At 32.9% G+C, this 15369-nt stretch overlaps 1 protein-coding gene across 7 annotated transcripts in view; it reads left to right on the top strand.

Moving 5' to 3' along the window:
• The window catches only part of PPP4R2 (protein phosphatase 4 regulatory subunit 2), a 55700-nt gene extending 40638 nt beyond the window's left edge, over positions 1-15062 (top strand). For 6 of the 7 annotated variants that reach the window (XM_024124007.3, XM_028478884.2, XM_007104928.4 and 3 more), the window contains 6 exons: positions 8297-8390; positions 9948-9985; positions 10839-10913; positions 11167-11310; positions 12337-12626; positions 12887-14635. In XM_024124007.3, coding sequence (XP_023979775.1) covers positions 8297-8390; positions 9948-9985; positions 10839-10913; positions 11167-11310; positions 12337-12626; positions 12887-13191 — 946 coding nt within the window. In that variant the 3' untranslated portion in view covers positions 13192-14635. Of the gene's footprint in view, positions 1-8296; positions 8391-9947; positions 9986-10838; positions 10914-11166; positions 11311-12336; positions 12627-12886; positions 14636-14695 lie in introns of those variants that run through there. The other variant, XM_028478883.2, reaches the window with a different exon arrangement.
• Positions 15063-15369: the final 307 nt, after the last annotated feature.

Below are 15369 nucleotides of genomic sequence, written 5' to 3'. Positions count from 1 at the left end.
GGATGAAATTACAGATATGTAGGTATTAAATTAATCGAAATATTTGTAATGTCTTAATTTGCTAAGTAGGTAGTCCACCTGCCTCTGAAAATGACTTGAACAGTCATTAAATGCCTAAGCATACATAAACATAATTACTTTAAAAATATTTTTCATCTTTGAACCATAAATAGTTTGAATTTTTTTTTTCTCTGATTTTTCAGAAAGGCGGTTTACGAATTATTTTTCTTAATCAGGCAGAATCCAAGTCTTTTTTTTTTTTTTTAATTTTATTGTTTGGCCACACCATGTGGCGTGTGGAACTTCTCTGACTAGGGATTGAACCTGTGCCCCCTGCAGTGGAAGTGTGGAGTCTTAACCGTTGGACCACCAGGGAAGTTCAGAGTCCAAGTGTTAATCAGTGATACATTAATATTTTTAATTTCAGCCATTTTTGTCTGTATCATAATATATTGGTATGTGGTACATAAAAACATGTCTGTAATATTTTTCAATTTTTACTTTTGTGTTTGAATAGACATAGATAAGCTGTTGCTTTTAAAAAATTTTTTGCTAAGAGTGGTGGGTAGAAGTAGCATTTTGTTCTCTTTTAGCTAGTTTGAGAGTATGTCCTTGCCAGTATACCTCTCCTGCTATTTGTAATAGATCATCTTTTAAATTATAAAAGTGACATAAGTATGTTCATAGTTTTAAAAAGATCCCCAGTTGTCCTAGGAATATATAAAGAAAATAGGAACATGTTATTTGCTAGTTGTATTTCACTTTTAGAAGAGCTTTGAAATCTTCTTTATATCAGTACATTGACAGCTGTGTCTTCTATTTGTCTGTTTGAAATAGCAGCATTACTTTCTGTTATATGAACGGATTATATATATACAGTTCATTTTCTCTGTTCCCACTGGTGATGGGCATTTATTTTTTTGGCTGTTACAAGTAGTGCTTGTAGTGAGCCTCCTTGTAAATACGTTTTTGTGTTGATGAATGTCATATGTTGAATATATGAATCGATTTATTGTTGCTTTTTTTTAATTTGTAGAAAAGGAGTTGCTAGGTCATGGTGTATGCACAGTTAAAATTTTTATTAATATTGCCAAATTGACCTCACAAAATGTTTTCATTTATGCTTCTGTGTTTATATAAATGCAGATAGTTTATTTCTTCAGTATTTTTGTGGGTATGTACGTGAATTTGTGTCTCTCTGATTGCAAGTGAAATTGAACATCCATGTCCTTAATGACTCTTTTATGAATTGTGGTTTCATATCTGTTTTGTTTTTTTAAATCTTTTGGTGATTTTCTTATTGGTAACTTCATTTTGTTGTTTTTGTTTTTTGCTTTTAATTAGTGAAAGCTCTGTGTTAAATGCTTCAAAATATTTTGGCATGGGGACTTCCCTGGCGGTCCAGTAGTTAAGACTCCACGCTCCCACTGCAGGGGGCACAGGTTCGATCCCTGGTCAGGGAACTAAGATCCCATGTGCCTCATGGTGCGTATATCTTAAAATATATATATTGGCATGAAAAGATTATCAGTTTTCTAAAATTAGTATTGTCAGTATATAAATTTTCCCTCTTTAAAGTGGAAATTGTCCATTCACTTGCTTGCTTGTGTTCCTGAACTGTAAGGTTCTGGACACCACGGGGGACTATCTTTTCCATATAAGGCCTAGCACAGTGAATGCCTGAACATAGTAGGTTTTCAAACAAACAGGTATTGAATGAGTGAAAGGAATAAAAGCATGTTTCTGTATCTGTATTTTGTTTAATGGGGCAGGGTAGATAGAATTACATAGTTGAATGCTTAAAGTTCTTTAAAAAATTTATTAGTCATATTTTCTTGTCCTTTTAAAATTACTTTTGAACTTAAAAATTTTATAGGGGAAGATGGATTATAGCTACTCTCCAGAACTGAAGTTACAGTTTCTTAGGTGAGAAACACCAAAAATTAAAAATTAACGAAATTAGAAGCTTCAATGAATGGTCGGTTAAAAGACAGTTGCCATTTTATGCCCTCTATGTGGGTTTATAATGAACAAGAGTATATGTATGTAGGCTTACTCAAATTGAGGCCATTTATGAAAATCCTCTTCCTATCTTAGATGCCATGAATATAATTTAGAAATTGCTTGTAGCTAGTAGTTCATTCCTATAATGGTACACAAAGAGAGATTTCGAGAGAATAACTTACATTCCTAGTAGTTTTAAAAAGATTATTTTAAATCCTAATTATTGAAATGGAAGAATAATGAATATAAATTACTTAAGTCTTCCTCCACCTTTGACAGTCTGTTAGACCTGAGACCTCTCTAAAATAAGCAGTAAGTTTCACTTATTGTGGGTAGTTGACTAAAATGGCGTGGCTATGTATTTTTGAGGGAGGGGTTCTAGGCACACTGCACAACTGCTTGATACCTAAAAATCTTTATTACATCATTTCTAAGGCATCCAGTGCATATCTTTTGGCATGATTATAGTCTGACTGTAGAATTTTTTCTCTAAAGTTATTTTATTAAAAAATTTTTTTTTCACATCTTTATTGGAGTACGCTGATCTCCCTGTGCTATGTGGCTGCTTCCCACTAGCTATCTGTTTTACATTTGGTAGTATATATAAGTCCATGCCACTGTCTCACTTCGTCCCAGCTTATCCTTCCCCCTCCCCGTGTCCTCAAGTCCATTCTCTACATGTGCATCTTCTAAAGTTATTTTAATGTACATAATTAACTAGATTGTGCTTAGTCCTGAAAACTTTCACGTGATTGTTTTATATGCATGTGTGCACAAATGCAGATATCTTGTAAGTTTCTGCACCTGAGAGTTTGCCTCTTCATACTTTTTTTTTAAGGTTCATATACAAGGTTTTTAATACTTTAAAATCTGGATTGTAGATATAAAACATTACTCCTTTTTTGATTTTGTATTGTTTGCTTTACAGTTAGCTCAGATTATTCAGGGATGAAAGAATGGATTCCAGCCTTTTGTTACTTTGTTCTTTTACTCCTTTTTCCTATTTTATTGCTTACTGGAATTTCTGCTCCTCTGTTGAGAAAAATAGAGTTATTGAATTTTTTATTAGTTATTTGTGCCAGTATTTGTTGAGCATATTGAATCCTTTAGCTGAATTTTGTTTATTTCTTTTTCTTTACTCCCTTTCTTACCATAACTAGTTGAGAATCGGTAGTAACCTTCCCTCATTCTCCTTCCTGCCTTGCCTTGTCTGGTGGTAATAGGGTTTGATGTGATGCTCTCTCTAATAAAATTTTATAATTGAAAGAGGAAATAAACCTGCTGTATTAAAAAAAAAAGAGAGGAAATAGCACAAACCTAATTAATTTTTCTTAACATTTTTATTTGAGGCAAGTAAAGTAATTCAGGCACTGTAGAAGATGGTTAACTTGATTAGAAGTGTTGACAATTGCTATAGATTTGTTTTGGAATGGGGAATGGTATAGATACTAGTTTATGGTTATTTACCATTATTGTAAGAGGCTAATTCTTCATTTTCTTAATTTTGTATACTTGCTCCTTTACAGTGCTGTTTTCAATAAATCTCAGTTACTAATTGAGTTGATTTGAGTTGTAAAATATATGCATATGAATATTTATGTTGTATATATACAGATGTTAAATAAAGCCTGATCCAGAAAGAGCATATTGTTTTAGGTCAGATAATATCACAAGATTCCAGTGGTGATTTCTGACTTCTGTAGGACTTAAGAGTAAATAAAACTTAACCCATTTAACCTTTGATATCTAAGAGATATATGTTAATTTCTACTTAAATAGTTCAGGTCAAGCGAGTAATTCTGTTAACTAAGACACAGTATAAGTGTGGTCATTAATAGAAAATAAAGGTGTGGTAAAAATCACATCTTTATGCATAAAACAAAAGTGATTGGTTGTTTTAGCAGTTTTTAAATAGGATGTCTGGTTTTGTGATTATCTTTTACTTTAATGGCCTCTGTGTTTTATACTCCTTTATCTTTTTTTATGAGGACTGTTGCTTATATAATAGAGGCAAGATATAGGTTATCTGATTTTTAAAATCTTAGACTCTGAGTGAAATGTGCATTTCTTTTTTCTTCTTAATTATTCTTCTTAATACCTTGGTATATATCCAGAATATTGGCACATCTTGATGATCAAATCTTTAAACAGACTAAGATAAATTAAAAACAAAACATAAATTTTAGTTACTTAGAGTCTTTCTCAAATTAAAATACAGGATAGGAAATTCTATCTTTAGGGCTTAGTGTTAGTGTTTAAAATTTCTAATTTGTGCTTAGATGTCTTTCTCTGATGTTCAGCAGCTTTCTTGGTATTTGAATCCCCATAGGTTTTAGATATACAAGACTTGGTCTTTTTTTTTTTTTTTTTTTAAAGTCAGTAGATGGGGGCAGATTGCAGTCAAATTTAGGTATATAAGTAATGTAAAATGTGTGATCCTATTTCATCAGGGTTAGTTACTTTCTTTGGAATTAAAAATAATTTTTTTAAAAAAATTTATTTATTTATTTATTTAATTTTGGCTGCATTGGGTCTTTGTTGCTGCACATGGGCTTTCTCTAGTTGTGGCAAGCGGGGGCTACTCTTCGTTGTGGTTTGCGAGCTTCTTATTGCGGTGGCTGCTCTTGTGGAGCGTGGGCTCTAGGCGCATGGGCTCAGTAGTTGTGGCACGCAGGCTCAGTAGTTGTGGCTCGTGGGCTCTAGAGTGCAGGCTCAGTAGTTGTGGTGCACAGGATTAGTTGCTCTGCGGCATGTGGGATCCTCCCGGACCAGGGCTCGAACTCGTGTCCCCTGCATTGGCAGGCAGATTCTTAACCACTGCGTCACCAGGGAAGTCCTAAAAAGAATATTAAAAAACATTTTTTGCTTTGTTTCACTGTAGTTGGTCTTTGGAGGGTTTGTGCCTTCTCACAATCTACATTAAAGGTCAGATGGGATCAGGATGATGATAGGAACTAAGATTTATTGAACACTTTAAAATATTTCAGGCCCTAAGTGATTTATATGCATGGTGTCGTATTCAGTGCTCATGATAATCACATGAGAAGTGCACTTTCAGAATCTCTATTTCCCAGAAAAGGATATGAAGTCTTTAAAGAGGTAAATTCGACTCGGGCAAGGTGTCCCAGTGGGCTAGCTGGTTTTTGGGTTTTTTTTTTAAGCCACACTGCCTTATACGTAATTTGTACATTAAAAGTGGACTGGTTGGGGAAAAAAAAAAAGTGGACTGGTTGATAGTGTTCTGTACCATTTCTGAGTAATACAATTTGAAATACTTAATGTTTTTTTAAAAGTTTTATTAGATATTGTAGACATAGTTTTTTTTGGTTTGCTTAATAAAATGCAAGCTAGTCATACCTTTTTAAAAGTTTTTTTCTTTCAGTTCCTTATATAATCTTAGTTTTCATCTTATGATGTGGGTAAATAAGGTAATATATTGGTGACATCTTGCAGAGTAAACTGACTGCGTTTTATTTTAAATAACCCAAAATATTTTTCTACTAAATTACTTTACAGTACATCTTTGCTAATGAACATCCTCACCCGTTTTCCCGTTTTCGGGATTCTGGTTCATGCTTTTCGTTGCGAGTTAGCAGCATGCATTTTTGCTCTTTTTTTCTTCTTAGCATGTGTCTTAATTTAGCTAGTGATATTTATTGGGTAACGTGTTAATATTTTCCAGAGTTAGAATAAACCGTGTTGTGTGCTTATGTGTAATGAAGGAGTAACAGAAAGCAGAACTTTCATATAGTTGTACCAGGCGTTCATTTGGGATTTATCTGGTTTATTCTTATACCTCCTTTTAAAGACCCACCTTAAATTAAGTGTTCCCGCGTTTATCCTCGATTCCCTGGCATACAGTTTATTCTGTCTCCGTAGCACTGTATACACAATTTTATTAGCATTTCTTGTTGTAATTGGGTTGTTTTTAATTGTAATTGTTTACATTACGTGTCTATCGGGTCTGCTATTGAGTAAATATTAATATTTCTGCTTCATAGTAGGCTCTCATGTTTACTTAAAAGGTTAAAAAGTACAAACTTTATGAAGAGACCTTCAATGCAGTTGTCAGAATTATAATATTGTTTCCAGTGGATACTTTGATTTACAAGAAATGTTTGTATTTTAAGCCTGTTCACTTGCGGGAGAGTTGTATAACATTTTAGTGCCATCTATTGGACACTTGGTAAAATGACTTTAAAAGCTTCTGAAAGTGTCTAAGAATGTAAACTCATTTTGTCATAGGCTGACATCGTTAGGCAAACATAATACATTTTCCTCATAAAGCAGTATTAATATTCACCCACACATACAGTGTTAATAATTGACTAACATTTTACCTACCTTCCTAGAGAAAATTAGCCAAAACATTTAGTGTAAAAACGTTGTTAAGCAGGGAGTTGGAAGGTACTCATCTTTTAAAATTAATTTTAAGAGAAAGTACTAGTATCAGTGTGTGAAAGAAATTTAGTTGGAGGAATAGACCTAACTAGACAATGTCTGTTTAAGTATTTGCTGGTTAAATAGTATTCGAATGTTCTTAACACTGGGTGCTATTTTGCTAATTTGTGAAAAATGTGTAAAAACTCCTTTTTAATTTTAGTATCACTCTGAGGTCATTAATGAGGGAATAGCATTTGGAAGTGTGTGTGTGTGTGTTTAGGATTTGGAAGGTAGTGGACTCAAAGAGGGGCTAAGGTACAGGTATACCAGTAATATTCTGAAATCCATGATGGTACTGCATTTCAGATATATATGTATATAAATAAATTATATATTGACTATCTTGTATGTGAAGATATCCTGCCCTTAAGAAGCTTTCAGTCAAATATGAAAAAAGACATTTTGGAAAAACAAAGATAATTAGTTTTTACTATGAATTTTAAGGAGAAAAAAACAAACATTACTCTTTCTCAGAAACCAAAGAACTTTCCTGTAGCAATCTTGATGAATATCAGAAGTTGTTCTGTATTTCTGTCTGCTTCTGAATATTTGTGATAAAGAGACACATGTTTCGCCTCTTGTGCCCTATCTTTTGGCAGAATGATAGTTTTCTGACTTTCAGGCTTTGATATATGACTTGAGAGAAGATTGATACTTGGTCTCTCGCATAACTAAATATTTGTTTCCATATGAATAATTTTTTATAGCTTTTCAAAATTTGTCTTAGGTCATTTATTGAGTTTTTAAAAGAACATAAGAATAGTGTTGATGCTAAGAATACGAGAACTAAACATCGTTTGTCCAACTAGAAAATAAACATTTACGATTTTACATATGTGAGGTGTAGTGGAAGGGAGAACATGGGATTTGAAGTTAGAGAGACTGGGTTTTTGAGTCCTGCGCTATTAATCACTAGTGGCCTTACTTTGTTGGGGGGAGAGAATTTTGTGTCGATCTGCCTGTAAACAAGAAATAACTTTGTGACTAATAACTCTGTTAATCTGAGGCTTTGTAATTGTCTTTATAAGGAGAATAAATAGATTTGTGTGGCAAATTACTGAAGTCTAAAGTTTACGTTTACACTTTTTAGCTGCATTTGTCATCTCTCTGCTCACGTTTGCTGTTCATACTGTAACTCTCAGGAATGCTAATAGTGTGAGATAAACACTGCTGTTTATAACATGATTTTAGGTCCAATTTATGTTTCAGTTTTGTATTTTGTGTGATCAAGTGAAAATTTGAGTGTGGTTGAAGTATTTGATAAACAATAAGGTACCTACCAAAACATTGAGTGTATTTGTATGTATTTTAAGTTTGATGAAACATGTAGGTTGTACATAAAATTTTAATTATGGAGCATAACTATATTTATAATACTTTTTCATTGGAATCACTTGTCTTATTCTGTCTGATAACAAAACATTTGTAGTTTTATTTGAACACTAAAAAAATCTTTGTGCGCAAAAGAATACTTGAGAAAGTTTCTGTATTTAAATAAACTCTTACTTGATTATTATTTGTGTTGCCTCTCTTGTAAACTTAAAATTGAATTGTCAGAATTAAGAATGTTAAAATTTTTTCTCAGTTTTGAAGCTTTCCATTAATTTTGAGTGTTGTTTTTTATTGCTTTTTAAGGCAAGGGAGGGCACATGGTTTTGTTTTTAAATAAGAGGACAGGTGTGCTTATTGCCTTGCCTATTTTTAAGTGACTCATCCATTCATTTGTAGCATTTTCTTTGTAGCTTAACACAGGGGTGACTAGATAAAGCTTGAAATAGCAGGAGTAATAATGTTCCTAGTTTTCTTGATAATTAATGACCCCAAACTATAAAATTATGTTCTTTTGCAGTATACCTTTTACTATTCAGCGACTATGTGAATTGCTCACAGATCCAAGGAGAAACTACACAGGAACAGACAAATTTCTCAGAGGAGTAGAAAAGGTATTTATTTTATTATTGGAATTATATTAAACTGTAGCATAATAGATTTCAGAAAAGAACTTTGAGTAGGCTCTGTTTCAGGCACCTTTTCTTGAAATAGGTTTCTCAGCCTACCTGAAGTTTTTCCCAATTTGTTTTCCAAATTATGTCCTAAGTTTCAGAGAAAGATGTAATAGGAGGGAGGCAGAGGAATGCTTGAGGTCAATTAAGCTTGGGAAAAGCAGTTTATTATTGTCTCGTGGAAATTCTTAGTATACCTTAACATTAATAGCTCGGAGAAGTTCTATAAATGATATTTTAATAATAGAGGGTTTTGCAAACTTGTTTATCCACAGAATTCATATCTTTAGTTCTAGAGTTCAGAGGTACACAACTTGGAAAATCACTGATAAAAGCATTTAAGTTAGATATTGAGAAGGATATATATATATGTTTAAGAATGAGAGAAGCATTAGGTTTTTAGTGGGTGAGGGGATGTTAAAGGGGCAGGGCATTCTAGACAAAGGAAACAGTCTGAGAGAATGAAAAGCAAGACATAGACTTGTCTGGAGTGAAGAATGAATGAAGGAGCCCCATGGGAACCAAGATTGTGGACCAGTGGTTTTGTTAAAACCATTGGTTTTAGTGATTGATCCTAAAACATAGGCTAGTGTTATTTTACGGTTCTAACTGAAGTTCAATTTATTTTACCTTTGGAGCAGGAATCCAAAATCATTACCTAGTGATTTATAGTAGATCTTAGGGCCTTACTGGATTAATGTGTTTTGTTGAGCTTCTATACCTTCAATTTAGTAAGATTCCTGAAGGGCAGGAAACTGAGATGGTTCTTCAGTACTTATTTTCAGTTCAGAGACTTTCAGTAATTCCACTTGGGCAATCTTTGGATAACGAGGCAGTGTCACAGTAATCATAGTTGTGTGACCATGGACCAGGTACATAATCTAAGTCTCAGTTTCCTCATCTGTATAGTGTGGATCATAATGAGGCTGTGAGGAGGATTAAATGTAAAAGCACTTACTTTGGCTCAGCAAACTTTCAGTGAATATTGACTATTAATAAAGTTATTGTTACCAGGAAGACTATATTATAAAAAAGGTTTGAGTCTCTTTCCTTGAGGTATATCATGCTACACATCAAGCTTTTGATTGGGTACTGCTTTAAAAGGAAGTTCGTTATAGTAGGCCTAAATACTTCAAACTCTAAATATCTTGGTGTGATTCTATCTCAAATAAGAGACCGTGGTTCTATTCTGTTACCTGTAATACGTAATGTCAGGGCTCTAAAGTAACTAGAGTAGAGTAAAAAAAAAAAAAAAAAAAAAAATGAGGCTGGCAAAAGCAAATAGTTTAGTGGGATATTAGATTTTGGTCTTTTGCTATTGTTCTAGTTTTCGTTGCTTGATTAGAGATTTTTATTTTTAGCCATTTCTTTTATTAGTAAAAATGTAATAAAATAGAAACTTAATACCAGGGAGATTTTGAGAAATTAAAAACAAATAATTAAACTTTATTTTGTGGTACTTTTCCTCGTATTAATCACCAATTTTTGTTATTGCAGAATGTGATGGTTGTTAGCTGTGTTTATCCTTCTTCAGAGTAAGTATAGAGATTTTTCTTTTTCTAGTATATTCTGATTATTAAATCATTTCTGATGTATTAGTCTTAAAAATAGGTTGCATTTATTTTATATGTAATTAAGCATGATAACATCTGTAAATGTTTATGAAACTACCATCTAGTCCTCAAAGTAGAATATTACCAATAACATTACCTATATGTTTTTCCAGTGAAAAGATTTGTATTAAAGAGATTCATGATTTACTGCAGTCTTAACACTGTTGGATTTATGTACTGTCTGGACCCTGGGATCCCATCCGAGACAGGCCATTTCTAGGACATAATTCTTAGGTTTGTAATAGCTACTTGATGACATCGCTCTTCATGATGGAAAATTATTTCCAGTTGTTAAGATTTATATAGTAAATTAAGGTAGCAGTTTAGGGCACACTCCTTGGCACCACTGGTATTTTATTATGAGTGGATGTCCTGGGATTGCAGGAGGTTTAGCACTGTCCATGGCTTCCACTGAATGCCAGTAGTGTCCACCACTTCCCGTGAAAAATTTCTTTAGACGTTGCTGAATGTGCCCTGGGGATGCGGAGTGAGGTAAGGGGGATTGTTGGAAGATGTTGCCCCCTGTTGAGAAACACTGGTTTAATGGTTAAAATATCTGATTTCATAGACCAGTAACGGTGAATTTGTTTTAGAATTCTTGAAGAATGTACCTCTATATTGTTAAATAACATACTAAGATAATCCCATAGTTATTTTTCTTAGAAGTCTTTCATTTGGTTCTGTGACATCTTACAAAAGATCTTTTAGACCCATGATTTTCATCAAAATTAAAGAATTAAACTATCCATAAAAGTGTTTTTTTCTTTTCTTGTAGGAAGAACAATTCCAATAGTTTAAATCGAATGAATGGTGTTATGTTTCCTGGAAATTCACCAAGTTACACTGAAAGGTGAGATTATTGATTTTTATTATTCAAAGAGTTGCAGTTTCTTAATTTTGGGTAGGAAATTCAATATACTTTTTAAGAATTGGGAATTTTATGGTGGGTTAGGATATACCAAACAGAATTAGTTTATTTGGTAACCCATGGTTCTTAAAGTCAAAATTAAAGAAAATGTTTCTGTGATCTGTTCATATAAACAAACCTTGGGAGCGATGACTTTACAAAAATGGGAAAATGATGTTCATTTGTTTTACCGTAGGTCTAATATAAATGGACCTGGAACACCCAGGCCACTTAATCGACCAAAGGTTTCTTTGTCAGTCCCCATGACAACAAATGGCTTACCTGAGAGCACAGACAGCAAAGAGTCAAACTTAAAGCAAAACGAGGACAAAAATCACAGGTTTGTATGTGATTTATATTTAAAAGAAAAAATGTTTTCCAAAAGAGTTAACATTTATTGATGGTTTTTCAGCCCTCATTATTTATTATTTACAATTTACTGTTGTTTTGAGGGGTAGGAAATGTTTTAATGCAGTTAAAAGGGGCTGCAGCTTTTTTCAGCATTAGCACATGCTGACGATGGGCAAAGAAAAGACTTAAACTGCTAATTTGGGGAGATTTTATTTATAATAGGGTGTTAAGAAAGTGGTCGTGATACATTTTTTTCTTCTTTTTGAAAGTTACTTGAAAAGAGAAGATATTTATAAATGAGTTGAAATTTTGTGAATCATTTCTCATTGTAGATCATAAAAGGAAACCTTTTTATTTATATCCCATCTCAAATTTTCTACATCACATTAAGGGAAGGAAGACTGAATGAGTGAGAGGAATTAAATAAAGAGTATTGGTCTGCCTGGACAAAAGGGTCTTATCAGAACTGGTTTCTTAAATTGGTGATGATGCAGAAAGGTGTCTGTGTTCTGACTTACTCAGGAACAATGAGCATCTTATCTACAGCTTACTCTCAAATGGTTCAGAAAATTACTAATGACAATAAGAATAAACAGAGATGGAGACATGGTGATGGAGCAAATGCAGTGAGTTGCTAATTAAGGGGATCTGCTTTAGGGGGATATGATAGTTCTTTTTCTGTGAGTTTAAAAATATTTCACAATAAATTATTTAAGAAAAAAAAAAAAAAGAGTATGTCCCTGTAGAAGACTTGTAGTTTTAGTATAGGAGGACGTTTAACTTACTGGAGAATTGAACAGAAAGGTCATGTAACTTATTGACAAGTTGCTAGTGGGAACTATTTATTAAACAGTTTAGGTGTCCTCGAAATTATTCTCTTGTGTTTTTCTTTGCCCAGATGTTATAATGTAACTTGGACACTGAAATACAGTTAAACATTATTAGACCTTAAAATTGAGAATGTAAACAATGAAGAAACAGTCTTATTAATGACACTTTAAAACAATATTTACAGTGACTCTTCGACATCTGAATCAGAAGGTTCCTCGGTGAGCCCTATAAAAAATAAACATCCAGATGAAGATACTGTGGAAGCTGAGGGGCATGAGGTAAAAAGACTCAGGTTTGACAAAGAAAGTGACGTCAGAGAGATGGCCAGTCAAACATCTTCCAGTGAAATTTCTTCAGTTATGGTAGAAGAAACAGAAGCTCCATCTTCATCTCAGAATAAAGACAAAGAAAGTAGTTGTACCAGGCAGCACTGTACAGAAGAGGATGAAGAAGAGGATGAAGAGGAAGAAGAAGGTATTTAGAGACCATCTGTAAAAGGGTGGAATAAGGAGATCCTCAAATTCTTGTACTTCATTTTTGCGTGAAAGAATTTAACATAATGGAACTCCTTATAATGCTGATGTTGGGCTTTTCTCCCACCTGTATGTGTTCTATAGTTGCTGCTGAGTTTCAGGGATATGATTTGAACTGTAGAATATCAGAATTCATGAAACTTAACTGTGGAGGTATTTTGAAAATCAAATTTAACTACAACAACATTTGCTTATTTTTAGAGTCTTTTATGACATCAAGAGAAATGATCCCAGAAAGAAAAAATCAAGAAAAAGAATCTGATGATGCCTTAACTGTGAATGAAGAGACTTCTGAGGAAAATAATCAAATGGAGGAATCTGATGTGACTCAAGTTGAGAGAGGTTTACATTCTGAAGGTAGTGAAAATACAGGCCCTGTAAGTAGTTCCAATTGCCACGAAACGGAAGAATTAATAGGATCCAATTCCAGTAAAACTGGAGAGATTCTCTCAGAATCATCCATGGAAGCCACAGAAGTCACAGATGAACCAATGGAACAAGACTAACTATTTAGAAATATTTAGATGCAGTATTTTACATACAGTTCTGGTTTTACACTGTATAAAACTTTTATGTAATAAAGTGGACCTTTAGTTTTACAAGAGAAGCAGGTTGTAAAATAAAGTACTTTATGGGATAAATCCTGAAAGAGTTGTACATGTAAGAACTGTGAATATCAGCTCCTCTGGGTCCTGCTTACCGCTGACTTTTTTTGGTCTGGTCAAATCAGTGGTTTGTGTATAGATTTTTTTTTTTTTTTTTTTTTTTTAATTTAGAGTTAAAAATTTTAAACTGGAAGATAATTATAATTTTGAAAACTTTTGGAGATTATCACATTTAGTTTATACGTATGCAAGAAAGCTTTTTGTCTTGTCTCTTTCTGACAGCTCTAGCAGTTTTCATATTTTGGTCATAGTTTCAACATTTTAACATGTGAATTATAGGGTTTCATGTTGGTTTCCAGATTTTATTGTTTGACTATGTACTATGGAACTTTAAGTCATATATACATATATATATATTATTCTAAGGGGGGAAATGTTATATTTTTCTTTTTCTATAAGAGATGAATACAGTGGATACTTTTTCTATTGGTAATGATTGAGTTCACCTCTTTCAGAAGACAGTTTCTTTCTCTTCTGAGTAATTCACATAAAATCTGGCCCTTGTGAAACCCTGGAAATCTTAAGTCTGTTGAAATACCAGGTTAAACACATTCCAAGAGATCTGTTCAAACTAAAATTCTTTTGTATACTTCTGAGGTGCCTGAGAAAAAGACTTCATTATTTATGAGAAAATGTGCTTTATCTTGGAAATTGTGTTCAAACATTAGCTTACTGTTTTGTAGAATGAATGCTTATAAAGCTGACATGAGACCATCTCAGAAGAACCAGGCAGGTTCCTTTACCTTTTGCTTGCTTTTCTGAACAGTGTGAATACTACACATTTCTTTCTAAATTATTCTAGAGTATACAGATGTCAATGGTATGAAACACCACTGTACTGGAAGAATTAATATATTACTTTAGTAATGTACCGGAGCTAAATGACTGAAGCTTTAGGGGTACATAAAAACCACCGTAATTTGTATGACATTTTGAAGTGAATTAAATATTTTTGAACATGCTTCTTCGACAGCCAGTGTTATATTTTTCAGATCAACACAAAGCACAATGGTTACTCTAAACTCAATATTTTCAAATTCACATAATTTAAAGTCATGCAAGCTGCAATTTCCCTGTCTAAATTACTGGCTGCCAAATTTATACCTGTTTCTTCAGCTGTACCTTTTGATATTTAGAATTTTTAAATTTCTGTAAAGTAGATTTTGTAGAATGTTAATGTGTTCACTGCCTTTGTGAAGCGGTATATAATTGTATAATTTCTGTGTGTAAACTGAATGCTTGGGCTTTCAATACAGTATTCATATAAAGCAATAAATATTAATGTTATGAAATATTTGAGTACATTTTTATCAAAATATATAAGAATCCCTTTTTTTAATTTCAGATACCTGAAGTACACAGATGAACTTATAAACTGATGCAAACATTTTCTGACACTGTATCATATGCTCTGGGGTGATTTGGGCGGCAACCACAAGTTTTGCATTTTGCCTACTTCAGTTGCTATGACTAAAAATACCAAAACGAGTTGGCTCCGTTTATGTCTGTAGGATATTATACTACTGACTGACTTGACTGTCAGGTTTACAGCAGCTAGATGATATATTTGTGAATATGTCTCATAGTTGAAATAAAAACTGAGTATTGATTTACTTACTGTTATCCAAGAGGGGAAAGAAAAATCACACATTGTAAATTTTTTAAAAAAATTTTGCAAAAATGTTAAAATGAAGCAAATTTTAAATGTGACATTCATTTGTGGGATATTCATTTGAGGGATATTTTGCCAATGAGAGCAGATTTTAAACATTTTAAGTTTAGAAAATTTGAAATTTTCTTTAGAATATTTATGAAATTATTGTCAATAAACCTATTCTTTAAGATCCTGTGACCTTTTGATATTTTTTATTTTACTTATGCCATGGACCACTTGTAAACTGATTTACTTTTGTTAAATATAAGTTGAAGATTTAGCATCATTACTTGGAGGTCTGTGGTTTTATTTGTAAACTTGCAATTGCTATTTTGGCAAGGGCAAATGTATTTCTTTATTAAATA

This window comes from Physeter macrocephalus, chromosome 18 (assembly GCF_002837175.3).
Source record: "Physeter macrocephalus isolate SW-GA chromosome 18, ASM283717v5, whole genome shotgun sequence".
NCBI classification, from domain to species: Eukaryota; Metazoa; Chordata; class Mammalia; order Artiodactyla; family Physeteridae; genus Physeter; species Physeter macrocephalus.
The sequence above is the reverse complement of the archived record's forward strand: the minus strand, read 5'-3'. Positions and strand labels throughout refer to the sequence as shown.